Genomic DNA, 27,494 nt, shown 5'->3' on the forward strand with positions numbered 1-27,494 from the left:
ACTGCTAGGCACTTCAAATACTCAGGCGGAAAGGGGGCGGCCAGTGCACAGGGTCCAGGATGCAGATTTGCACCCCCAAAATATGCTAGATTATACATACAGATCAACTGTTGGTTGTTCACATCCTGCAGGAAATTGACAGTGTAGGCCCTACCTTTAGTTTCGTGACTGTAAGTTGTTTTAAGCTGTTTTTAGCATTGTGTCTTAATGCTGTAAGCCGCCCGAGGGTGAAAGGCAGCTAAATAATAATAAATAATCATAATATATGTGCAAATGCTGGCAGTGCTCTCAAAACAAAAACCAGGGTTCTGAAAGATTTGAGCCCCACTGGACATCTCAGCGCTCGGTTTAGATTCTGCTTGCTGTTTCGTTAACATTGTTAAAACTGATTTATAGATCGTAAATGCTGTATTGATTTGTGAATCGTATAATAGGACTTTTGCTTTAATTGTGACGCTTAGCTTAATTTTTTTTTAGCTGTTGGTTTAACAGTGTTTTATAGTTTGCAGTTGTTTCACCGACGATTTGTCGATTATTCTGTATGACTTGTGCTGTGTTTGTGGTATTCTGTCATGTTCTTATTATTTATCGTTTGCAAGCGGCTTTGGGAATCCTTTGAATGAAAAGCAACATTAATAGCCCCCCCCCAAAAAAAACCCTGTACGTGTGGTGGGGAGCTGTGTCCACTCGTTTGCAAGGCGGAAGGAAAGGGCACTCTGCCCATGGTCAGGAGACCCTTTACTGTGACTTTGCACGCATCAGTTATTAGCCTTTTTGCTGGGGGAAAACACATCACGGAGGTTTCCCCCCCCCCCTCTCAAAAAAAGGAAAGGAAAAGGAAAATATGTCCCGCATTGTGGTCGCAGCTCCTTGACCCAAGCAGCGCTAAGTGCGCCAGAAGGGTCGATTTCCCTGATTATATAAAGCAGCAGTTTTAACTACCAAGGCTACTGGGAGGGACATCCTCTCCAAAAAACAACAGCGACAAAGAATCGAGCCCCAAGCTTCCTTCGCCTCAGAGGTCCCCACCTCCGCTTTCCTCCTTCACAGCAACCGAGGAATCGCACAGAGCTGGAAGACGAGGAGTCGAGCGCTCAGAGAATGGACTGAGCACCAGGGATTGCCCCAAAGGACGCACGAATCAGGTAGGGTCTTCCTCGTGCGCCCCCGTCCCCTGCAGTTTCCTGGAGGTGCAGGTTTCACTGCTGCTAAATGGTATTCTTTGCTCTTTTGATCTCCAGCTGTTCCCACCAGCCAGGGCTCAGCAGCCCCCGGTTCCCCCCACATTTTCCCACGGTCCTTATTTCACGTCTGCTTTTGACGGCTGGGAATGCTTCGTGGGAAACGCTGTTCGCATCAGTTGCTAGAGTCGCCGTTCTGCAGGATCGGGTCCCTCCCCAGGATACTCGCTGGGTGGGTAAAGGGGGGGGGGAGTGTATCAAGTCTCCCCCGAGCGCATGTGGCAAAATGCACACGCGCATGAACGCTAAGGCGCCGCGCAGAGTCTTAGTTTTACGCGCGCGCACTGCAAAATGCCAAGGCATATTTTTGCAAAGTTTTGTGAGGAATTATGTTCCGGGGGAGGCTGTAGCACAGAGTCTCCCGGTGTTATTGACCGATTGCATTTATATCCCGCATTTTTCTCCCGGCAACTCAAGGCGCCTCGCGTGATTCTTCCCCCTCATTTAATCCACGCAACAACCCTGTGAGGTTGTTTAGTCGTTTAGTCGTGTCCGCCTCTTCGTGACCCCCTGGACCAGAGCACGCCAGGCCCTCCTGTCTTCCACTGCCTCCCGCAGTTTGGTCAAACTCATGCTGGTAGCTTTGAGAACACTGTCCCACCATCTCGTCCTCTGTCGTCCCCTTCTCCTTGTGCCCCCCCCCATCTTTCCCAACATCAGGGTCTTTTCCAGGGAGTCTTCTCTTCTCATGAGGTGGCCAAAGTCTTGGAGCCTCAGCTTCAGGATCTGTCCTTCCAGTGAGCACTCAGGGCTGATTTCCTTCAGAATGGAGAGGTTTGATCTTCTTGCAGTCCATGGGACTCTCAAGAGTCTCCCCCAGTACCATAATTCAATACATCAATTGTTCAGCGATCAGCCTTCTTTATGGGCCAGCTCTCACTTTTGGGGAAACCATAGCTTTAACTATACGGACCTTTGTTGGCAAGGTAGGTCAGGCTGAAAGAGGCGGAGTGGGGGGATTTGAACTCCAGTCTCCCAGTTCCTAGCCTGACGCTCCAACCACTACACCACACTGCCTCCAATGTGGGGACCCCTCAGGCGGTAACCCCTCATATGAAAATTATTCTGGAATGACAGGCATGGCCCAATTTCCATTTGCTCAGAGTTGCAAGTTATGCTTTCTTTTCCTTGAAAGCATCCCTCCTTCCTACCTCTGGCAAAATCTGATTCCATCGAGGGCTGTCTTCTTCTCTCTCTCTCTTTATAAATTTTTATTAGTTTTTTTTTTAACATACCATTTTCAACAGTAATTAAACATACTTTTACATCTTATTCAAATTTTTGACTTCCATCAATCCTGTCTGAAAATTTTCCAATCTAATCTCTCAGTATGCATTTCTTATTTTCCCTATTACATTTCAAACTCATAACCGATATCTCTATCTTTTTCTACTTTGTAACACTTCGTATATCTCTCCTTACAAAACTTCTTGTAGTAGCGTAATTTGTTGATTACAGTTGCTTTTCAAATAGTTCATATACTTCTTCCAATCTTCTGTAAATCTCTGGTCCCGCAGGTTTTGAATCCTTCCTGCCATTTTGTCCAATTCTGTATAGTCCATTAATTTCATCTGCCATTCTTCTTTCGTCAGAATTTCTTCTTGTTTCCATTTCTGGGCTAACAATACTCTTGCCGCAGCTGTTGCATATAAAAACAATTTAACATCTTGTCTATTAATGTCCTGACCTATAATATCAAGTAAGAATGCTTCTGGTTTTTTAAAAAAATGTATATTTCAACATCTTTTTCATCTCATTATATATCATTTCCCAGAAGTTCTTTACTTTTTTACATTCCCACCACATATGATAAAATGTTCCTTCTTTTTTCTTTACATTTCCAGCATTTATTATTTGTCTTATACATTTTAGCTAATTTCAGTGGTGTAATATACCCTCTATACATTGGAGGGCTGTCTTCTTCTCAGTCTAGCCTACCTCACAGGGTTGTTGTGGGTATTAAATGAGGAAGGGGCAGACATGCATGCCTCCTTCAGCTCCTTGGATAACAAAAGGGTGGGATATAACTGCAATAAAATGGGGGGGGGGGATATATCCTGCAAATTGCTGCTTGCCTCCATGCAGCCAGGCCACAGAGCACCACAATCTCTGGGTGTGGTGTAGTGGTTAAGAGTGGTGGACTCGTAATCTGGTGAACCGGGTTCACGTCTCCGCTCCTCCACATGCAGCTGCTGGGTGACCTTGGGCCAGTCACACTTCTGTGAAGTCTCTCAGCCCCACTCACCTCACAGAGTGTTTGTTGTGGGGCAGGAAGGGAAAGGAGAATGTTAGCCGCTTTGAGACTCCTGAAGGGGAGTGAAAGGCGGGATATCAAATCCAAACTCCTCCCCCTCCTCCTCCTCCTCCTCCTCCTCTTCTTCTTCTTCTTCTTCTTCTTCTTCTTCCAGGCCCCAGGCAGGTGAGTAGTCCAGGTGTGTGTTGGCACCTCTTCCCCCACCCCTCCATCTATTGCAGATTGCAAGTGGGGGGGGGTTGGGGGGGTATGTTCACCTTTAAGAGGGGAGGAGGGCTGTAGCCCATTGGCAGAACTTTACATCTGTTTGCCAGGCCGAATGTCCCAGGTAAACTTCCCTCCATATAAGGTACATTGCCCATTCCGAAATTCTGCACCGATTGCAGGTGTGCAGAGTGATTTGCGCTGAATGGTTTGCTGTAGGTCGAGAAGGATTTCTGACTCTTGACTGTTTCGTAACATCAGCAACAGAACTGCTATGCTCACCTGAGCTGGAGCCAGGAGTTGCGTGGAATATCTGGTTCTGGAATGGAAACAGACTCAGAGCATGGTCAGAGGCATTCTGCCCTTAAATTCTAATTGTTATGTCTTGTATGGCTACTGGGCTCTTGGGGGGGGGTTCCTAGTAAAATTCAGCAAGCCTGCAGTCTACCTGCCTCTTAGGTACAGCTCCTGGCAATGAATGTGCCTCCTCTCAAGGAGGAGGAGGAATAGGACGATTGATGCCCACACATACCGTATTTTTCGCTCCATAAGACCATAAGACACACCTAGTTTTTAGAGGAGGAGAACAAGGCGGGGGGGAATTCTGAACGAAACAATGGATGCATGATATTTTTGGTGCAGTCTGTAGCCATGGACATGCTGTGTGATCTGATGGTGAATTTGGGGTGACCCAATGCAAAATACTGAGGATCCATGTGCTTTTACCTCCCCCCACGCAGGCAGCCTCCTTTATCTCTAGAGTCCCTTATCTCCCTCCCAATCGCTTGCTGATCAGCTGCTTCCTTTCAACACCCCCTTCCCTCTTGTTTGCCTTAGTGTCTTTTCCTTAGCTGGAACAGTCTTTTGCTCCTCCTTTTCTTCTAATTTCTCTCCTCATTGCTTTAATCTTCCTGTCTCCTCTCCTTGCAAGTTCACTGTCTTTACCTCCCCACTCCCAGACAGCCTCCTTTATCTCAAGCGTCCCTTATCTCCCTCCAGATCAGCGGCTTTGTTTCAACACCCCCTTCCCTCTTTCAAAAAAAAAAAAAAAAAGCACGATCTGCTTTTCGCCCCTGGGCAATTCGGCTGCAGGGACCACGCATTCGCTTCATAAGACGCAAAGACATTTCCCCTTACTTTTTAGGAGGAAAAACGTGCGTCTTATGGAACGAAAAATACGGTAGGTTGCCAACTGGAATGAATTTATGCTGGGGCTCCCCAGAGCTCCGCCTTGAGAGAAAAAACAAGAGAGGCTTTGGGCTTTTTAGGGACCAACAATTTTGCTGTGGCAGATTTAAAACACCTATCTATTAAGGTGCCCCAATGTTCTTGGGGTTATTTTTTTGCTGCAGTGCAAAAAGAAAAATAGGAAGCCACACCACAGCTCCTACCAGCCCAAGTTGCCTGACGCTGGTCATGTGGCTTTGCTGCCTGGCGCTGATAGTGAAAACTGCAACTCAGCGGCTGCGAAACCAGTCATATGATTCTGGGACAGGTGACAGTGTGGCAGGGCTGGTTGGGGCTGATAGGAAATGTAATCCATGATGTCTGGAGGGCACTGGGTCGGGGAACTCCGGCTTCTAAGAATACAACAAGGCCTCATGCGTAGCTCTTTAGAAGCTACAGCTGCTCCCCTACGAAGAAAGCTTGCAGAGTTTGGGACTTTTTAGTTTAGAGAAAAGTAAGAGGCAACATGCTAGAAGTTTACAAAATTATGCCTGTCATGGAGAAAGTGCATGGGGAAAAGTTGCTCTGCCTCTCTCTCTTAACAGAAGCACTTCTTTATGAAGTGCATAGTTAAACTGTGGAACTCCTTGTCACATGATGGCCACCAACTTGGGTGGCTTTCTTCTTCTTCTTCTTTTTTGTTTGTTTGTTTATTTATTGGTTTTCACATATTACATTACAATACAAATGTACCAAAGCCAACACCATTTCCTCCCCATCCCCCCCATACATTTACATTTATATTTCCTCAGTCCACCACATTATTCTTTTCTCCCTCCTCCCACTTCACCCCCACTCGATTTCCTCCACATTATACAATTTACAATAATCTTTGCATTCCACAGTCTTCTCAAATCATCTATATATTCTTATTATCTCTCCTTACTAATTTTTCTTCCCTCCAGTACTTCACATTTTAATCTAGGCATATTAGCGTATCTTTTTTTGAGCAATATGGCAAAATATTACTCAAAAAAAGATACACTCAAAACGTTTCCACTCCTTTTTAAATTTTTGATTTGGCTGATTTCTTATTACAGCAGTTAATTTTTTCCAAAATTAAATATTCATTTAGTTTACAAATCCATTCCTCCTTTGTGGGTATCGTTTGTGACTTCCACCTAGCAGCAATCACTATTCTAGCAGCTGTACTTGCATATAGAAAATTTCTCTTCATCTATCAGTCCAAGAAGATATGTCTCTGGTTTCTTTGTTATTGATATTTTCAACATCTTCTTTCGTTCGTCATGTACTACTATCCAAAATTTCTTAATTTCCTCACACCTCCACCACATATGTATTGTTGTTCCTATTTCTTGGGTGGCTTTCAAAGAGGATTGGACCAATTCATGGAGGAGGAGAGGGCTCTCAATAGCTACTAGCCACAACAACAACAACAATTTATTATTTATACCCCGCCCATCTGGCTGAGTTTCCCCAGCCACTCTGGGCGGCTCCCAATCGAGTGTTAAAAAGAATACAGCATTAAATATTAAAAACTTCCCTAAACAGGGCTGCCTTCAAATGTCTTTTAAAGATAGGATAGCTGCTTATTTCCTTCACATCTGAAGGGAGGGCATTCCACAGGGCGGGCACCACCACCGAGAAGGCCCTCTGTCTGGTTCCCTGTAACCTCACTTCTCGCAATGAGGGAACCGCCAGAAGACCCTCGGCACTGGACCTCAGTGTCCGGGCTGAACGATGGGGGTGGAGACGCTCCTTCAGGTATACAGGATAGAGGCTGTTTAGGGCTTTAAAGGTCAGCACTTTGAATTGTGCTCGGAAATGTACTTTGCTCTTTGGTCAGAGGCAATAAATGCTTCTGGATCCAGTTGCTGGAACCCATTAGGAGATAGTGTTTCTCTTGTGCCCGGATCCTGGTTGCTGATTTCCCACAAGAGGCAGCTGGTCAGCCACTGTGAGAACAGGGGTGCTGGACTTCAGCCGCTTATACATTATAAGGAACGCGACTCTCTGCTGTGCGTATATACACGCAGGCTCTCCTCCTTGAGAAAAAACCGGTTTCCTGCCTCTCCATCCTGCTGTGTAATTTCCTCGTCTCCCAGAACTTCTGCGAAATTATGACTCAGGGTCTCCCAAATGGCCGGCTGCTCTGGAAGAACGGCCCAACTTCCAGGCCCCCTACCCCCACCCCAAGGTCAGATTCATACCACCCATCAGAGCACACCCTGAGCGGAAAGAAACAGCAGGGATTCTCATTAAGACCCCTGGCATTCAAGCGGGCCGCAATGCCAGCAACACGTACAGTACTGACTGTGTAGGAATGCAAGAAACTGCCTTTGTTGTTGTTGTTTAGTCATTTAGTCGTGTCCGCCTCTTCGTGACTCCCTGGACCAGAGCACGCCAGGCACTCCTGTCTTCCACTGCCTCCTGCAGTTTGGTCAGGCTCATGTTTGTAGCTTCGAGAACACTGTCCAGCCATGGACATGCTGTGTGATCTGATGGTGAATTTGGGGTGACCCAATGCAAAATACTGAGGATCCATGTGCTTTTACCTCCCCCCACGCAGGCAGCCTCCTTTATCTCTAGAGTCCCTTATCTCCCTCCCAATCGCTTGCTGATCAGCTGATCAGCTGCTTCCTTTCAACACCCCCTTCCCTCTTGTTTGCCTTAGTGTCTTTTCCTTAGCTGGAACAGTCTTTTGCTCCTCCTTTTCTTCTAATTTCTCTCCTCATTGCTTTAATCTTCCTGTCTCCTCTCCTTGCAAGTTCACTGTCTTTACCTCCCCACTCCCAGGCAGCCTCCTTTATCTCAAGCGTCCCTTATCTCCCTCCAGATCAGCGGCTTTGTTTCAACACCCCCTTCCCTCTTTCAAAAAAGAAAAAAAGAAAAAAAGCACGATCTGCTTTTCGCCCCTGGGCAATTTGGCTCCAGGGACCACGCATTCGCTTCATAAGACGCAAAGACATTTCCCCTTACTTTTTAGGAGGAAAAACGTGCGTCTTATGGAACGAAAAATACGGTAGGTTGCCAACTGGAATGAATTTATGCTGGGGCTCCCCAGAGCTCCGCCTTGAGAGAAAAAACAAGAGAGGCTTTGGGCTTCTTAGGGACCAACAATTTTGCTGTGGCAGATTTAAAACACCTATCTATTAAGGTGCCCCAATGTTCTTGGGGTTATTTTTTTGCTGCAGTGCAAAAAGAAAAATAGGAAGCCACACCACAGCTCCTACCAGCCCAAGTTGCCTGACGCTGGTCATGTGGCTTTGCTGCCTGGCGCTGATAGTGAAGACTGCAACTCAGCGGCTGCGAAACCAATCATATGATTCTGGGACAGGGGGCAGTGTGGCAGGGCTGGTTGGGGCTGATAGGAAATGTAATCCATGATGTCTGGAGGGCACTGGGTCGGGGAACTCCGGCTTCTAAGAATACAACAAGGCCTCATGCGTAGCTCTTTAGAAGCTACAGCTGCTCCCCTACGAAGAAAGCTTGCAGAGTTTGGGACTTTTTAGTTTAGAGAAAAGTAAGAGGCGACATGCTAGAAGTTTACAAAATTATGCCTGTCATGGAGAAAGTGCATGGCTTCAGGATCTGTCCTTCCAGTGAGCACTCAGGGCTGATTTCCTTCAGAATGGCGAGGTTGGATCTTCTTGCCGTCCATGGGACTCTCAAGAGTCTCCTCCAGCACCAGAATTCAAAAGCATCCATTCCTAGGCGATCAGCCTTCTTTGTGGTCCAGCTCTCACTTCCATACATCACTACATTAGTACCTCGGGTTACATATGCTTCAGGTTATAGACTCGCTAACCCAAAAATAGTACCTCGGGTTAAGAACTTTGTTTCAGGATGAGAACAGAAATCGTGCTCCGGCGGAGCGGCAGCAACGGGAGGCCCCATTAGCTAAAGTGGTGCTTCAGGTTAAGAACAGTTTCAGGTTAAGAATGGAGCTCCGGAATGAATTAAGTACTTAACCCGAGGTACCACTGTACTGGGAAAACCATAGCTTTAACTATACGGATGCAAGAAACTGCCTTAGCCTCAGGCAACTGGCCCACCTAGTTCAGTCTACACTGACTGGCAGCAGTTGTCCAGGATTTCAGGCAGGGGGCACTCCCAGCCCTACCCGGAGATGCTGTCAGCACCTGAACCCAGGACCTTCTGCATCCAAAGCGGGTGTCCGCAAACAGGAGCATTTACATGGGGATAAAAGGGAGGAGAGAGATTTCTGAAACTGGATTGTAGCCTCTGTATGTGTTGCAGCTGCGATGTGGACAAACAAGAGCCAGAAAGAGGATTTTAAAAAGAAGGAAGGAAAGAAAAAGGTCTCATGGATCTCTCTTGCAGGGTCCCCTCCCCTCTGCCTTCCCAGAATGAGGGAAGTTTTAAGAGAAGGCTGGTCACATGGCAGCAAGGGGAGGGTCCATAGACCGGCAGGTAAATCTGCTGTCAGCTGGTCATTTGAGACACTTCCACACAGAGAGAGGTTCAGCTGGCAGCTGGCTGGCGTGAAAAAGCAGGAGCGAAAAAGCCCCTTCTGCCAACAGGAGCATGGAAACTCAGGTAGGGCTTCCTGTATGCTGACTTTGGGTCAGCCCAGCTTTGGGGATTCCCAATGTGGAAGATCCCTTCTTCATAAACTTCCTGCTCCCACAATGTGGGTCCCTGGTTCCGGCCAAGTCTCTGCAGAGGGGTGCAAGGGTCAAGCAGCGGGCTTGGACCCCTTGCACTCTCTCTGGGGGCTGCCTTTCCTGGTGCCCCAGATGTGTTTCTATTTTTTTTTAAAAAAAAACCTTTTTATTGAGTTTTCAGGGGTTTTTCCATTTCAAAATAAACGTTTTACAAACTTTAACAGAACGACATCCCTTCTTCTCCTTCCATGGTTCATATTACATATCATACATTCCTGCACATTTTTCTATAACCATTCAAATCAATTTCCCCCTTTTACATCCAATATTGTTTACTCTGTTTATCTTTATGCTGCCAGTGTTTTGAGCTGTGTACAATTATTTTCCATGTATTCAATAATTATTCTCCACTCTTCTTTAAATATACCTTATTCTTGCTCTCTTATTCTGCGTATTAAGCCTTCAAGTTCTGCATATTCTAACGTCTTAAAGTTGCCAATCCTCTCTATGTGGGAACAGACTCACTTTCCATTTGGGGGCTAACAGAACCATGCAGACCACCTTGTGCTCCTTGGATGTGGGATGTAAGTGGTTTCATTCAGTTGTCTATTTTCTGACGTGGTTTATGATGACTTCTGTTGTAGTTATGTGATTTTTCATGTCGTAAACCGCCCAGAGCATGGTTTGAACAGTGGAAAGGTGGCATACAAGTAAGATTATGTATGTATAAATGCAATAAAGGTTAAGGGACCCCTGACCATTAGGTCCAGTCATGGCCGACTCTGGGGTTGCGGCGCTCATCTCACTTTATTGGCCGAGGGAGCCGGCGTACAGCTTCCGGGTCATATGGGCAGCAGGACTAAGCCGCTTCTGGCGAACCAGAGCAGCACATGGAAACACCGTTTACCTTCCCGCCGGAGTGGTACCTATTTATCTACTTGCAATTTGAAGTGCTTTCGAACTGCTAGATTGGCAGGAGCAGGGACCGAGCAACGGGAGCTCACCCCGTCGCGGGGATTCGAACCGCTGACCTTCTGATCGGCAAGCCCTAGGCTCTGTGGTTTAACCCACAGTGCCACATTTTATTTACCCATATATGCACCTGAGTTTTGATGGAGGGAGTGCAGAACGTTACACCTCAAAGAGTGTCTCTGGTTGCTTCTCCTAGAGCTTCATCAAAGCTGGGGGGCCAGAGCAGAAGGCAGCCACGCTCCCCAATCTCTCCCTAATAATAATAATAATAATAATAATAATAATAATAATAATAATAATTTATTTATACCCCACCCATAGGCTGGGTTTCCCCAGCCACTCTTGGCAGCTTCCAACAAAACACTAAAATACAACAACCTATTAAACATTAAAAGCTTCCCTAAACAGGGCTGCCTTCAGATGTCTTCTAAAAGTTTGGTAGTTATTTTTCTCTTTGACATCTGGTGGGAGGGCGTTCCACGGGGCGGGTGCCACCACTGAGAAGGCCCTCTGCCTGGTTCCCTGTAACTTGGCTTCTCGCAGTGAGGGAACCGCCAGAAGGCCCTCAGCACTGGACCTCAGTGTCCGGGCAGAACGATGGGGGTGGAGACGCTCTTTCAGACACTCCCATCCAGCCTCCATGGAGTTCTACTGCCCCACATACTTTTGCTGTTTCCAAAAACCTCTGGCAAACGGACACTTTTTTCCTGTGCTGACATCAGGCTCCCCATAACCCTGGCGCCCTCTCCCTCCCAACTTTTTTTTTATCTCTGCCCATTACTCAGGGCGGATGAAGGACAGTAATTGCCTTGTTAATCACTCTTAATGGTCCTGTCCTCTGGTCTCTTTGTTTCTTAATGGCACCTCTATCAACTGATCTCCTGAACAGGAAAGCCAGTGTAGCCTGTACTTTTACAACCCCTGTCAGCACACCTTCATTCTCTAAACACTGATTAAACCCCAACAGCCAGGAATCTAGGGGGAGTCAGGGCACCCAGAAACCCGGGGGAGTCAGGGCACCCCCACATCCATAACAGTGCAATAAGTCAGACCTAGGTTAGATCTGCAAGGCATTTGTTGCTATGGGCTGACTGTTGGCTTAACGGCAAAGGCAGACCTGGGCTGAAGGCATGTTTCTGTTTTCACCTTTTCTTAAATATCAGGGCCTAGCGAGCTTCTAAAACTTTCATGTACACCTCCCTCTATGCTTTGCCCCCCCCCATCCTGTTCCTCTCTTAAGCTCTCATTTCAGCACAATTGCAATAAACACACATGGTTATGCTATATTAAAAAGGGTGTCCGTCTGCCACAAGATGACGTTGGTCTTGCTTGAGCTACAGCAAAGATGGAGGTGGTTTTGCTTCAGGTAGTAAATGAGTAAGTGCAGAATAAAAGCAGAGGCAGGTGTCACCTGGTGGGTGACCATTCAGTGGGGCTGAAACGAAAGGGCTTCATCCCTTCAGGGTAATCCTTTGAGCTCAGAGTGAGAGGGGCAGTGCCACCTCACTGTGGTTTTGTGTTTGTTCAGTTGTTTTCCTTTTTTTAAATAATTTTTTAAATTCATTTTTCTTTTTCATTCAATACATACACCTCAGATTCTTAACATTTATTATATATTCCTCCCTCCCTCCCCTCCAGGGCTCCCCCCAACTTCCGCTTCTGGTTTGGTTCTATTTTCACCCCCTTTGCTATCTCTTAACAGAAAAAGTTATTAACAACATAACATCAAACCTAAAAACATAAAAATGAAAGTAAATACACCATCATATTTCACTATCTTGCAGAAACAAAGTCAGTACTTGAGGGCAGGATTTAAATAAAAGTTCACATTATCAGCATCAGAAAATGTTTAGAACTTTTATTTAAATCCTGCCCTCAAGTACTGACTTTGTTTCTGCAAATATAATATGAATGCTTCCCAATCTTTTTCAAAGTCTCTGTTGTCTTTTTCTCTTAGTCTGTCGTTTTTGCCAGTTCTGCATAGTTCATCAGCTTCTCTTGTCATTGTTCTTTAGTTGCTATTTCTCCTGTGCAGTCAACATTCTTGCTGCTGTAGTGGCATACATAAATAAAATACTTTTTCCTTTTCTTATCTCACCTGTGGGCATTACATTGGATTCTTCACCCTTCGCAGCGTGTGTCCAGGGCGTGTGAGAGAGCGCATGGATGGGTGAAGTACATAGGCTCATGCTCCTCGGGGGTGTCCATTGTGATAGACCGAGGTGCCCCAGAGAGACCATAACCCCCTGGGTTTGAGGCCAGGGTAGGGATGTGATTGCTCACATGAGAGATGGGTCAGGATGCCAGCACAATGCTGTTCTGTTCTGCTTTCTCATCTGTACGATTGATGCATTTGTGGTGACCCTGCATCTGTACGCCTTGGCTCTTGTGGATTGATGTCTGCGTGGCCTGGTGGCACGATAAATTGTACAGTGGTGCCCCGCAAGATGAATGCCTCGCAAGACGAAAAACTCGCTAGACGAAAGGGTTTTCCGGTTTTTGAGGCGCTTCGCAAGACGAATTTCCCTATGGGCTTGCTTCGCAAGACGAAAACGTCTTGCGAGTCTTGCGATTTTCCCCCCTTCCCCCCCTTTTTCTAAGCCGCTAAGCCGCTAATAGCCGCTAAGTCGCTAAGTCGCTAATAGGGGTGCTTCGCAAGACGATAAAACCGCAAGACGAAGAGACTCGTGGAACGAATTAATTTCGTCTTGCGAGGCACCACTGTATATTGATTTTGTTTTGAAAAGTGTTCCATATACAGCATGTGTCTTGGGGTAAGGATATCGGAGGGGTGTGTGTTGCTGGGTGGCCAGTCTCAGCGATCGGGGAGAGGGAGGGAGAGGTTGTAGGGCTGATGGACTGATAATCCCCACTGAGCTGAGTTTTTGATTTGAGTTTCCACTGAAATGAGGCTGCATTTTAATATTTTAATGTTGCATTTTAATCTTGTTTTTTTGAGTTGTATCTCAATCAATTGTTTTTATATCTGCTGTTAGCTGCCCTGAGCCTGGTCTTGGCTGGGGAGGGCGGGGTATAAATAAAATTTATACCTGTGAAAAACAAGCAAAGATCCCAAAGCATTATTATTGTTGTTATTGTTGTTGTTGTTGTTGCTGTTGTTGTTATACTCCTCCCATTTGAATGGGTTGCCCCAGCTCCCCTGGGCGGCTTCCAACATATATAAAAACAGAAGGAAACATTACACATTAAAATGTTCAGAATGTCTCCCCGAAACCTCCTCAGGCTCTCCCACTGCAACCACTTGACCCCTTCACCATTTTCCCACCTTCCCTTCCAGGTCCGGCAGTGCGTTGGCTGCCATGCCGGTCCTTAAGAACCCCTGCAAGCTCAAGATGGCCAACGGCGACACCAGCGGCGGCTCGCTGATCCTTGAGAAGGAAAGCCACCGGGGAACCAACCCTTTTGAGGAAGACCTTGAGGAGAACGAGAGAGACTCTTTCCTGGGCAGCGACTCCCCTGAGAGCAGGAACCCTTCCCCGGACGGTGGTGGTGGTGGCACCTTTGAGCGGGGCCTTTTCAACGGCAGCCCCGAGGGGCGCTACAGGCGGCGGGCGACGCTGGAGAAGCTGGTGGGGCTGTCCCCCTTCCGCATGGGCAAAGGGAAGAAGAGCGGGGAGAAGAAGTCCCCCGGGGAGAAGGGGTCAGACAGGAGGTCCTTTTTGGGCCGCATGATGATCCCCTTGACGGAGGGCAACCAGGGGAACCCAGAGAAGAGGAAGACCCGGCGCAGCTCCGAAGACTTCAGCCTGCTCCAGCTCCTGAACGGCCGCCGCAAGGAGAGCCTCTACGGTCTCGACTGCGGCCTGTCGGAGAAGGAGAACGGTGGGGGAGACAAGCGTATGTCCTTCCTCAAGATCGGGCTGGGAGGGAAGGTGCGCAGGGCTTCACTGGTGGAGAAGCTCAACCAGACCGAGGTGCCGGATCCGGCCCCCGTCACAGAGGAGGCCGAGGTCAAAGTCAAGGAGCCGCTCTCTGGTGAGTCTGTCATTTTTGACTTCTTCAGCAGCAGAGTTCCCCAGACTTCATGTTGGAGCTGTTGTTAATAATAATAATAATAATAATAATAATAATAACAATTTATTTGTACCCCGCCCATCTGGCTGGGTCTCCCCAGCCACTCTGGGCAGCTTCCAACAAAAATTAAAAATACATGTCACACATTAAAAACTTCCCTGAATAGGGCTGCCTTCAGATGTCTTCTAAATGCCAGGTACAGTGGTACCTCGGGTTACGTACTTAATTCGTTTCGGAGGTCCGTTCTTAACCTGAAACTGTTCTTAACCTGAAGCACCACTTTAGCTAATGGGGCCTCCTGCTGCTGCTGCGCTGCCGGAGCACGATTTCTGTTCTCATCCTGAAGCAAAGTTCTTAACCCGAAGCAATATTTTGGGGTTAGTGGAGTCTGTAACCTGAAGCGTATGTAACCCAAGGTACCACTGTGATCGTTTATCTCTTTGACATCTGCTGGGAGGGCACCACCACCGAGAAGGCCCTCTGCCTGGTTCCCTGTAGCTTTGCTTCTCGCACTGCGGGAACCGCCAGAAGGCCCTTGGCGCTGGACCTCAGCGTCCGGGCAGAACGATGGGGGTGGAGATGCTTCTTCAGGTATACTGGACCGAGGCCGTTTAGGGCTTTAAACAACACTTTGAATTGTGCTCGGAAACATACTGGGAGCCAACGTAGGCCTTTCAAGACTGGTGTTATGTGGTCTCAGCAGGCACTCAAAGTCCCCAGTCTAGCTGCCGCATTCTGGATTAATCATAGAATCATAGAATCCTAGAGTTGGAAGAGACCACAAGGGCCATCGAGTCCAACCCCCTGCCAAGCAGGAAACACCATCAGAGCACTCCTGACATATGGTTGTCAAGCCTCTGCTTAAAGACCTCCAAAGAAGGAGACTCCACCACACTCCTTGGCAGCAAATTCCACTGTCAAACAGCTCTTACTGTCAGGAAGTTCTTCCTAATGTTTAGGTGGAATCTTCTTTCTTGAAGTTTGGAGGCATTGCTCCGTGTCCGCTTCTCTGGAGCAGCAGAAAACAACCTTTCTCCCTCCTCTATGTGACATCCTTTTATATATTTGAACATGGCTATCATATCACCCCTTAACCTCCTCTTCTCCAGGCTAAACATGCCCAGCTCCCTTAGCCATTCCTCATAAGGCATCGTTTCCAGGCCTTTGACCATTTTGGTTGCCCTCCTCTGGACACGTTCCAGTTTGTCAGTGTCCTTCTTGAACTGTGGTGCCCAGAACTGGACACAGTACTCCAGGTGAGGTCTGACCAGAGCAGAATACAGTGGCACTATTACTTCCCTTGATCTAGATGCTATACTCCTATTGATGCAGCCCAGAATTGCATTGGCTTTTTAAGCTGCTTTTTTAGATTAGTTGTGTTGTTCTTGCTTCTATACACAGTGGAACTTTGGTTGCCGAATGTTTCGGCTTTCGAACGCCGACAACGCAGAATGCTTCTGTTTTCGAACGTGCCTTAGCTTATTCACTTTTTTCCTCCATTGGTTCACCCCCTAGCTCTTCTGCGTTTTTCGAAGCCTCCTAATGTTTAGTCGGAATCTCCTTTCTCGTTGGGTCATCCCAGTGGCGTAGCGTGGGGGGTGCAGGGGGGGCCGGCCGCACCGGGCGCAACATCTGGGGGTTAGGGTTAGGGGCGCAAATCCACGGGTTAGGGGGCGCAAATTACTTGCCTTGCCCCGGGTGCTGACAACCCCTTCACAATGTACACTGTTTTGGAGAGAGCTGGTGTGTGCAGTGCTGTGCTGGACACTGTGTGAAGACGGGACACTGTGTAAGCCAGCTTCCTATGTTCTGACGGGATCAGACTTGGCCCAGAACCTCACAGAATCGACCCGACCGTTTCTCACCGTAAAGACTTTAATGTTGAGCTGTTGAAAGTTGTGCCTTGGCAGCTGATCTTGGGCTGTCTGCAAAGTCCTTCCCAAGGGGACTGGAAACAAGACCTGATGGTTTTATTTTTTTCCCTCTTCACTCCAGGGCCAGCCTGTTTACTCAGGTTATGGCTGGGGAGAAGCTAATGAAGGGGTCTTTCTTTTTTGCTTTTTGTTCTCCCTGGCTCATTGTTCCAGCCTGATTGACCCTCCTGATTGCAGGGGCAGAAATGCAGCCCATTGACCTTGCTGGGGAATGTGCCCAGAGGGAAGGAAAAAGACTCCAAGAGCGCTGGGAGAGAGCAGGGCAAAGGGAGGGAAATGAATATGCAGAACCAATTCAACTTTGCTCCACAAGCCTTCCTTCCTCTCCCAAAATTTCAGCCGCTTGCCAAAGATAGCCTCCATCACCCTGGATTGCAAGACTGAAAACAACTCCCCCCTCTCCTTATAAAACTGTGTCCCACGCCTCTGCTTGCTTGCTTGTCTGCCTGGCTGGCTGCCTTCTGCTGCCCCAGCACAGAATCATAGCATTGTTGAGTTGGAAGGGACCCCGAGGGTCATCTAGTCCAACCCCCTGCAACGCAGAAATCTTTTGCCCAACGTGACCCGCAAAACACCCATTTTGAAGATCTGTGGTGCTCAGAAACCCCCTCCAAAGCATTCTTCTTAATTAAAAAAAAAACCAACAACCTATAAAACCAGTTATGAATTTGCGTTTATATCCCAACTTTTCCTCCAAGCAGCTGAAGGTGACACACATGGTTCTTTCCTTATTCATCCCATCCCCACAACAACCTTGCGAGGGAGCCTAGGCCAGCGGCGTAGCGTGGGTTGTCAGCACCGGGGCAAGGCAAGTAATTTGCGCCCCCTAACCCGGGGCAAGGCAAGTAATTCGCGCAACTAACCCCTAACCTGCCGCCGCTACCAGCTTCTTCTTGCTGCTGCCTGGGCTGGGGTATTTACGGTAAGGTAGCCACGGCGGCGGCGGCGGATCCGTGTCAGGTGATCTGAGGCGAGTTGCCGCTGGTGCTGCCGCCCAAACGACGCCGCTTGCCCGGAGGAGGAGGAGGGCAGAGAGGCGAGGAAAATGCAACATGGCCCAGCCGCTGCAGCAGCAGCGGCGGCGGTGGCGGGGCTGTGAGGAGGGGCTGCCTGACGCACCCTCCGCGGCCCTGACGCGCGGGGACTGCGGCGAGCGCTGAGAGCCGCTGCCTGCCGGACGCCTTCAGCCCGGATGCGTGCACAGCTCGTCGGTTCCGCGAGACATGGGGCTCTGCTACAGCCTGCGCCCGAGGCTCTTCGGCGACTCCGGAGGCGGCGAGTGCCCCCCCCCCCGATGTTGCGCCCGGTGCGGCCGGCCCCCCTGCACCCCCCACGCTACGCCACTGGGCTAGGCTGAGAGGTAGGCTAGACTGCCTGCCCCAGAAGCCTCATGGCGAAGTGGGGAATTCGAACCCAGGTCTTCCGGGTCCCAGCCTGACATTATAACGAATCGCTGCACCACGCTGACTCTTGAATGCAACCAGACGTGGCAATTTGTATTATTTATTTGTTAGTTCTTCAACTAAGATCCCAGGATGGGCTACAGCAATTTAACCACAGTACTGAAAACGTTTTAAAACAAGTGGTGCTGTGGTCTAAACCACAGAGCCTAGGGCTTGCCGATCAGAAGGTCGGCAGTTCGAATCCCCGCGATGGGGTGAGCTCCCGTTGCTCAGTCCCTGCTGAGTTCGAAAGCACATCAGAGTGCAAGTAGATAAATAGGTACCGCACCGGCGGGAAGGTAAACGGAGTTTCTGTGCGTTGCTCTGGTTTCTCCAGAAGCAGCTAAGTCATGCTGGCTGCATGACCCGGAAGCTGTCTGCTGACAAAAGCTGGCTCCCTCGGCCTATAGAGCGAGATGAGGGCACAACCCCAGAGTCGTTAGGGGTACCTTTACAGTCACAAAAGGCTCGTAAAAACATACACCTTGGGCAGGGGTCTGCAAACATTTTCAGCAGGGGGCCAGTCCACTCTCCCTCAGACCTTGTGAGGGGGCGGGCGGACTATTATTTTTTTTTGAGGGGGAGGGAAATGAACGAATTCCTATGCCCCACAAATAACCCAGAGATGCCTTTTAAATAAAAGGACACATTCTACTCATGTAAAAACACGCTGATTCCCGGACCATCCGCGAGCCGGAGTGAGAAGGCGATTGGGCTGCATCCGGCCCCCGGGCCTTAGGTTGCCTACCCATGACCTTGGGTATCAAAGGCCAGGGTGAACAGGTGTGCAATGTCAGGTGTGCAATGAAGGTTCCAGGGGTGTCTCTGTGGGGAAGGATTTCCACAGTTTAGGGGCTGCCCTAGAGAAAACTCTCTCCCGCTGGGCCACCCCACAAGCCTCTGAGGGTAGAGGAACCGCCAAGAGGGCCAACTCTGGCCATCTCAGCACCTGAGAGCAGTGCTGGCCCCAGGGAGGCGAACCACAAAATGTTGTGCGCCCCCACAATCGTGTGAGTGAAGACCTACAGTGGGAACAAGGGCAGGAGGAATCGTAGAATTGTAGAATTGGAAGGGACCCTGAGACTCCAACCCACGGCAAGGCAGGAATTTTTTGCCCAATGTGGAACCTATGGCCGTGAGATTAAGGGTCTCATGTCTACTGACTGAGCTGGGGGCGGCAGCCGTGGGCATACGCAGGATTTATTTTTTGGGGCGGCAGGCTTTAAGTTTGGGTGCAGTTGGTCATTTAGTTAAGTTTAAGTTTGAGATGCAGTTGGTCATTTAGTTAAGGATTTTTGTTTACTTGATTGGGGGGCAGCTGCCCCTCTGCCCCCCCCAAGCTATGTCCATGGCAGCAGCCCCTCTTTTCCGCCAAGGGGCTGCTGTAGAGGTGACATGGGGGGCTGCCAAAGAGGCAACAAAACTTGCCTCCTAGGAACAGACTGCAGTAGGCAATGCATTCCTGGCCGTCCCTCTACATCCTGCCGCCTGAGGCCATCGCCTCACTTTGCCTCATGGGTGGCTCGGCCCTGCCTGAGAGGGTCTGCAGGGAAGGAGGCTGGTTTTCAGGTCCTCAGAGCCTGGGTCCCCAACGTGAGCCCCTCAAACTGGGCCCTGAAACGACCTGGCAACCCTCTCTGCTGTTGCAAAACGGGGGTTTCTATGGCTGAACGGAAGCGGCCCAATTTTGCCCAGGTTGTCCAGCGCCAGGGGGCTTCCATCCCACCCTGGCTGGCAGGGGTCAAACTTGTGTGTCTGTATCCGTGCGTCTGCCATCCCATGCGGGGAAGATCTTGAGTCCTGGCAGCCGTTCCACCCAGGGCGGTGGGAGGCTGCTATATAAATACACAGCGGAGGCAGCGAACGGAAGCAATAAGTTAAACAACATGTTTCTGGGGCTGGGAGAGGTGAGGACTGCGGCCGGGAGCCAGTTCTGTCGCCCCTCTCTCCGCCATTGGGCTGCACGCACCGCTGCAGCAAGCGGAGCCAGCACCCAAAGTGCCGAGTCTGATGGGGTGCCCCCCGTCCTCAGACACTCCCCACCCCTCGGCCTGTGGAGCTGTGAGCTTGTGGGTGGGGAGCAACGTGTGACCCATAGGATGTCCTTGGGGCTCCCAGCTCTCATCGGGGTCGGTCAAGGTCATTTAGGACAATGGAGGTTGTGGCTTAGTGGCTCCCAAACTTTTTTTGCCCCCCCCCCGCTTGGTTCCATGAACTTGTCGTCCCCCCCGCAATTGCCCGCTATCCTGCCCGATAAAAAAACATTATTCGGAAGAGCAGTTTGCATGGCCTGCTAAGGAATACCATAGTGCACTCAGATTCAAAACAAGTGGCAATTAATTGCACATTTCATAGAATCATAGAGTTGGAAGAGACCACAAGGGCCATCGAGTCCAACCCCCTGCCAAGCAGGAAACACCATCAGAGCACTCCTGACATATGGTTGTCAAGCCTCTGCTTAAAGACCTCCAAAGAAGGAGACTCCACCACACTCCTTGGCAGCAAATTCCACTGTCAAACAGCTCTTACTGTCAGGAAGTTCTTCCTAATGTTTAGGTGGAATCTTCTTTCTTGTAGCTTGGATCCATTGCTCCGTGTCCGCTTCTCTGGAGCAGCAGAAAACAACCTTTCTCCCTCCTCTATGTGACATCCTTTTATATATTTGAACATGGCTATCATATCATCCCTTAACCTCCTCTTCTCCAGGCTAAACATGCCCAGCTCCCTTAGCCGTTCCTCATAAGGCATCGTTTCCAGGCCTTTGACCATTTTGGTTGCCCTCCTCTGGACACGTTCCAGTTTGTCAGTGTCCTTCTTGAACTGTGGTGCCCAGAACTGGACACAGTACTCCAGGTGAGGTCTGACCAGAGCAGAATACAGTGGCACTATTACTTCCCTTGATCTAGATGCTATACTCCTATTGATGCAGAGTCATTTATTCAGAGTCCCGTTAAAACTCTTCAGTTGAATTAATTTCTGCAAAATGGATGAACTTGATCCAGAGCTTTTCAAAGCCTGGTTGTCCTTTGCACCTTCAGTGCACATACTATCACCACTTTGCCTCTTGATATCCCACCAACAATTTCTAGACCATCTACATATTCCCACATGGAAACCAGAGACAGAGGTTATACGCTTCTTAGTCCGACATGCTAACCCATGGGTAGGCAAACTAAGGCCTGGGGGCCAGGTGTGGCCCAATCGCCTTCTAAATCCAGCCGGTCGGTCTGGGAATCAGCATGTTTTTACATGAGTAGAATGTCCTTTTATTTAAAATGCATCTCTGAGTTATTTGTGGGGCATAGGAATTGGTTCATTATTATTTTTTCAAAATATAGTCCGGCCCAACACATGGTCTGAGGTCTGGTAGACCGGCCCCCTGCTGAAAAAGTTTGCTGACCCCTGCTCTAACCACTAAACCGCCCTGACTCTCCATCCATCTAGTCGAGTTCCCTACAGGGTCTCATGCTATCTGAGATTCTTTTAAGTGGGTTGAGAAGGGTTGACTCTACAGGCAAAGCACTTCCTCTGTCACTGTGCTGTGGTGTCTCCCATCATTCAACAAGGATGGGTCGCTGGTGGGGTGTACAGGGGCTTATTTATTTGTTTGTTTGTTTGTTTGTTTGTTACACTACCCTACATTAGCCCACCATTCAATCTCAGGGTGGTTCACAACATTAAAATAAAATATTAAGAAAACCACACAAAATACATAAAAAAGAACAAAAATATAAGCTCCCCACTCCCTCCCACAACACATTTAAAAGGGTATCGCATGCCAATCAGTCAAAGGCAGAGGAATGTTTTTGCCTGGCACCTAAAGGTATATAATGAAGGCGCCAGGCGAACTTCCCTGGGGAGACCATTCCACAGATGGGGAGCCACCGCAGAAAAGGCCCTGTTCTCATGTTGCCACCCTCCAGACCTCTCGTGGAGGCGGCACACGAAGGAGGGCCTCAGAAGATGATCTCAGGGTCTGGGTTGGTTTATAATGGAAAAAGGCAGTCCTTGAAGTATTGTGGTCCTGAGCCGTTTAAGGCTTCATAGGTCAAAACCAGCACTTTGAATTGGGCCCGGAAACTAATTGGTAGCCTGTGCAACACCGTCTTGCCCCGGTGAGCAACCTAGCTGCCAAATTCTGCCCCAGCTGGAGTTTCCAAACTGCTTTAAGAGGCGGCCCCACGTATAACGTAATGCAGGATGTCTCAGGTCGCGCCCCGTGCATCTTGTGACATTGTTTCTCGCACCAGAGATTAAACACAAGACATAAGGCATCGGGGTTTACAAGCCAGGAAGCAGAGATTCCAAGCAAGCCTGATCACCTTGTAAATATTAGCCCCTGGCTAATGCAGGAATGTGGGTTAGGAAGGGGACAGGAGCTGGGAAATGATGGAAAACCTTGTGACTTGGAACATGGAACAAGGGTGCATTGTCTGTGAGCAGAGTCAACATGGGATCGCCATAGATAATAGCATTAGTGACGGCAACCCCAAGATCCAGCCGTCGTTTCAGTCTGTGTGTGGACAGACATTATCTCCTTGCAAGGTCACACCAAGAGTTGCCGTGAAGTGCTGTCAGACGCATAGCCAGACCGAGTACCTCTGGGGTCAGAGGTCAACACTTCCCAGGTTGCTTCAAGACCCTTTTTGGTCTGAGGTTGGGGGCATCGTGCAGGGAGAAGCTGTCCGAAATGAAACCGTTCACGTATTGCAGTGGTCCCCAAAGGTTTTCATTAGACCACCGTTCCATTGGTTCCATAAAGTCATTCCCAGTGCCCCTGACTCGGCCCTGTAAAAAGCATTCTAGCGCTTTGCCAGGTCCGCTAAGATAATAACATAATAAATCAGAAAACAGCCAACAATGAATTGCATGTCTATTCAAAATAAAAGGAAAACTTGTTGTTTAGTGGTGTCCGCCTCTTCGTGACCCCCTGGACCAGAGCACGCCAGGCACTCCTGTCTTCCACTGCCTCCCGCAGTTTGGTCAAACTCATGTTCGTAGCTTCGAGAACACTGTCCCACCATCTCGTCCTCTGTCGTCCCCTTCTCCTTGGGCCCTCCATCTTTCCCAACATCAGTGTCTTTTCCAGGGAGTCTTCTCTTCTCATGAGGTGGCCAAAGTCTTGGAGCCTCAGCTTCAGGATCTGTCCTTCCAGTGAGCACTCAAAGGAAAACTAGTTAAATTAATTTGCCCAAACTGATGAACTTGATCCAGAGATACCAGCTTTTCAAAGTCTGATAGTCATTTACCCCTGTCAGTGCCCCCCTGATGTCCACTTGACCATTATCACACCTCCTAGGTAATCCTGCTGCCCCCCAAAAAAAACGTTCAGAAGCCAAAACGTTCAACTTGCAAGGCGTTCGGCTTCCAAGGTACGACTGTACGCCATAGCTGTCAACTTTTCCCTTTTCTTGCGAGGAATCCTATTCGGAATAAGGGAATTTCCCTTCAAAAAAGGGAAAAGTTGACAGCTATGCTGTACACAGTGGCGCTGTGGGTTAAACCACAGAGCCTAGGGCTTGCCGATCAGAAGGTCAGTGGTTTGAATCCCTGCAACGGGGTGAGCTCCCATTGCTCGGTCTCTGCTCCTGCCCACCTAGCAAGTAGATAAATAGGTACCACTCCAGCAGGAAGGTAAACAGCGTTTCTGTGCGCTGCTCTGGTTCGCCAGAAGCAGCTTAGTCATGCTGGCCACATGACCTGGAAGCTGTACGCCGGCTCCCTCGGCCAATAAAGCAAGATGAGCGCTGCAACCCCAGAGTCGGCCACGACTGGACCTAAAGGTCAGGGGTCCCTTTACCTTTACCTTTTTATGCTGTATGCTGAAATGGCTCCTAGACACACTTTGGATTTCTTTTTCCTCCTTGTGCTCCAGTTCTGGAAATCCTGAATCTGATCCACAAAAGGGATCTCCTGGTGGCCGACGAGCACATCATTGAACTGGAGGCCGAATGTGAGCAGGATGGGCAGCAGAGCACGGAGGGCAGCGAGGTCCGGAAATCGGGGAGCCGGAAAGCCAAGGACGTGGCGCTGCTGTATGAGGCCTTGCAGAAGGAGCTCTGGGCCGTCCTGGCTGAGTCTCTGGCCGGCAAGAGCTCCTGCCCGGCTCTGGAGCTCGTGGTGCGAGTGATTGAGCAGGAGGAGGACACCGACCGCAAGTGGCTGGCGGCTCAAGGGGACCGGGCAGGCGGCAGCGGACCCCGGCCACGGGCCATGAAGGAGCAGTGGGCTGAGGCAGTGCGCCAGCTGGTCGGACAGCGGCTGCGCCAGTGCACCGAGGGCAGGGTCCTCCCCGTGGCCACGCAGATGGACCGCCTGGCCAAGTGCACCCTGGAGGACCTGTGCACCGTCAAGTTCCACCTCTTGCACGCCTACCCCAAGGAATATGAGGCCTTCGGGGTCTACCTGTGCAGCTTCCACGAGGGACTCGCCAGGTGCCTGGCTGAGGCAGTCCAGAAGAAGCTGAGCATCTCCGACCTCTACTTCGTCCTGGATTGGAGCAGCAACATCTACCAGAGGTAAAAGGCAGGGACGGATCTGGGCGGTCTGCACGCCCTCCAACATTTCCCTGATATTATTATTTTATTATGTATACTCCGCCCATCTAACTGAGTTGCCCCAGTGACTGGGTGGCTTCCAACATACAGTGGTACCTCAGGTTACATACGCTTCAGCTTACAGACTCCGCTAACCCAGAAACAGTACCTCAGGTTAAGAACTTTGCTTCAGGATGAGAACAGAAATCGTGCTCTGGCAGCGCAGCAGCAGCAGCAGGAGGCCCCATTAGCTAAAGTGGTGCTTCAGGTTAAGAACAGACCTCTGGAAGGAATTAAGCACTTAACCCGAGGTATCACTTTATATAAAAAGATAATTAAACACTGAACATTTTAATTTTTTAAAAAAGTCATCCCTATACTGTGGTACCTCAGGTTAAGAACTTAATTCGTTCTGGAGGTCCGTTCTTAATCTGAAACTGTTCTTAACCTGAAGACCACTTTAGCTAATGGGGCCTCCTGCTGCCACCTCACGATTTCGGTTCTCATCCTGAAGCAAAGTTCTTAACCTGAGGTACTATTTCTGAGTTAGCGGAGTGTGTAACCTGAAGCGTATGTAACCTGAAGCGTATGTAACGCGAGGTACCACTGTACTGGGCCGCCTTCAAATGTCTTCTAAAGGTTGTATAGTTACTTATCTCTGTGACTCGGGGATCACATAACTCCAGACCTTCCAATGTTTCTTCGATGAAAATAGGGACGTCCTAGGGAAAAGAGGGGACGCGGGTGGCGCTGTGGGTTAAACCACAGAGCCTAGGACTTGCCGATCAGAAGGTCAGCGGTTCAAATCTCCTAACAGGGTGAGCTCCCTGCTCCTGCCAACCTAGCAGTTCAAAAGCACATCAAAGTGCAAGTAGATAAATAGGTACCGCTCCGGCGGGAAGGTAAACGGTGTTTCCGTGCGCTGCTCTGGTTCGCCAGAAGCGAACCCCAGAGTCGGTCACGACTGGACCTAATGGTCAGGGATCCCTTTACCTAGGCGAAAACCAAGTGGCTGGTGCCAATTTGCCAAGTGGAAAAATTGCTACCAGGCCTCTCAATGGCGACCAACCAAGGTCCATAGCAAGGTCAAGGGATGAAAACCTTCTAGGGTGGGAGGGTGGGAAAAGCAGGAACAACTGGCAGGCAGCAAAGAGGGAGATCCCTGGCCGTGTCCTGGTTTAAATAGGATAGGCCATGCCCCCAGAGACAGCCGATTGGCTGGCCAGGAGATGACGTGGGAATAGGGAGCTGTGAGACCAACAGCGTCTGTGGGGCATCAGTGTGGGCTCGCCCTGGACAGCTCAGTGGGTTAGAGCGTGGTGTGATAATGCCAAGGTTGCAGGTTCAATCCCCGTACGGGGCAGCTTAATAATAATAATAATAATAATAATAATAATAATAATAATAATTTATTTATACCCTGCCTATCTGGCTGGGTTTCCCCAGCCACTCTGGGCGACTCCCAACAGAATACAGTGGTACCTCGGGTTACAGACGCTTCAGGTTACAGACTCCATTAACCTAGAAATAGTACCTCAGGTTAAGAACTTTGCTTCAGAATGGGAACAGAAATCGCGTGGTGGCGGCACGGTGGCAGCAGTGGGAGGCCCAATTAGCTGAAGTGGTACCTCAGGTTAAGAACAGTTTCAGGTTAAGAACAGACCTACAGAACGAATTAAGTTCTTAACCTAAGGTACCACTGTACTAAAAACACAGTAAATATCAAATGTTAAAAACTTCCCAAAACAGGGCTGCCTTTAGATGTCTTCTAAAAGTCAGATAGTTGTTTATTTCCTTGACATCTGATGGAAGGGCGTTCCACAGGGTGGGCGCCGCCACTGAGAAGGCCCTGTGCCTGGTTCCCTGTAACCTCACTTCTTGCAATGAGGGAACCGCCAGAAGGCCCTCGGTGGTGGACCTCAGTGTCCGGGCAGAACGATGGGGGTGGAGACGCTCCTTCAGGTATACTGGGCCTTTGAGGCCGTTTAGGGCTATAAAGGTCAGCACCAACACTTTGAATTGTGCTCGGAAATGTACATGTTCTTGCACTTGAGGGGTTGGACTAGATGATCGTTAGGGTCCCCTCCACCTCTAAAGGTAAAGGTAAAGGTACCCCTGCCCGTACGGGCCAGTCTTGACAGACTCTGGGGTTGTGCGCCCATCTCACTTAAGAGGCCAGGGGCCAGCGCTGTCCGGAGACACTTCCGGGTCACGTGGCCAGCGTGACATCGCTGCTCTGGCCAGAGCCAGAGCCAGAGCCGCACACGGAAACGCCGTTTATTATTTATTTATCTACTTGCACCTATTTATCTACTTGCACCCGGAGGTGCTTTCGAACTGCTAGGTTGGCAGGTGCTGGGACCGAGCAGCGGGAGCGCACCCCGCCACAGGGATTCGAACCGCCGACCTTTCGATCGGCAAGCCCTAGGCGCTGAGGCTTTAACCCACAGCGCCACCTGCTAGGATTCTGTTATTCCCTTGCCCCCTTCCTTTTATAAGCACTGATCCTCACAGAGCCAAAACAACCCCATCCACCCAGGCTTGGGGAAGCCAGACGTTTGTTCTGATCCGGTTTTATTCTTCTTCTGTTCTTAATAAACAAGGTAGTTCAGATATGTGACTAATACTTAACACACAGTCTGTCCCTTTGATGAAACACCCTTGATTAAGGGCTTTGAACACCAAAGCCAATGTTAATCCCGCAGCTGATTTTGGAGGGTAGAGTTCAGACCAGGTATGTATGAAGTCTGATCGCCGAAGAATGGATGCTTTTGAATTCTGGTGCTGGAGGAAGCTCTTGAGAGTCCCATGGACTGCAAGAAGATCCAACCTCTCCATTCTGAAGGAAATCAGCCCTGAGTGCTCACTGGAAGGACAGATCCTGAAGCTGAGGATCCAAGACTTTGGCCACCTCATGAGAAGAGAAGACTCCCTGGAAAAGACCCTGATGTTGGGAAAGATGGAGGGCACAAGGAGAAGGGGACAACAGAGGACGGGATGGTGGGACAGTGTTCTCGAAGCTGTGAACATGAGTCTGACCAAACTGCGGGAGGCAGTGGA

The 27,494-nt window shown here is 49.3% G+C and overlaps 1 protein-coding gene across 2 annotated transcripts in view; it reads left to right on the forward strand.

Moving 5' to 3' along the window:
* The first annotated feature begins 843 nt into the window (after positions 1–843).
* EXOC3L2 (exocyst complex component 3 like 2) overlaps positions 844–27,494 on the forward strand; it is a 55,438-nt gene continuing 28,787 nt past the window's right edge. Inside the window, exons 1-3 of one of the 2 annotated variants that reach the window (XM_079985363.1) lie at positions 844–1,145; positions 13,786–14,483; positions 23,774–24,416. In XM_079985363.1, coding sequence (XP_079841489.1) covers positions 13,808–14,483; positions 23,774–24,416 — 1,319 coding nt within the window. In that variant the 5' untranslated portion in view covers positions 844–1,145; positions 13,786–13,807. Of the gene's footprint in view, positions 1,146–9,363; positions 9,448–13,785; positions 14,484–23,773; positions 24,417–27,494 lie in introns of those variants that run through there. The other variant, XM_079985364.1, reaches the window with a different exon arrangement.

The sequence above is a fragment of the Podarcis cretensis genome (genome assembly GCF_951804945.1).
Source record: "Podarcis cretensis genome assembly, chromosome: 8".
Taxonomy (NCBI): Eukaryota; Metazoa; Chordata; class Lepidosauria; order Squamata; family Lacertidae; genus Podarcis; species Podarcis cretensis.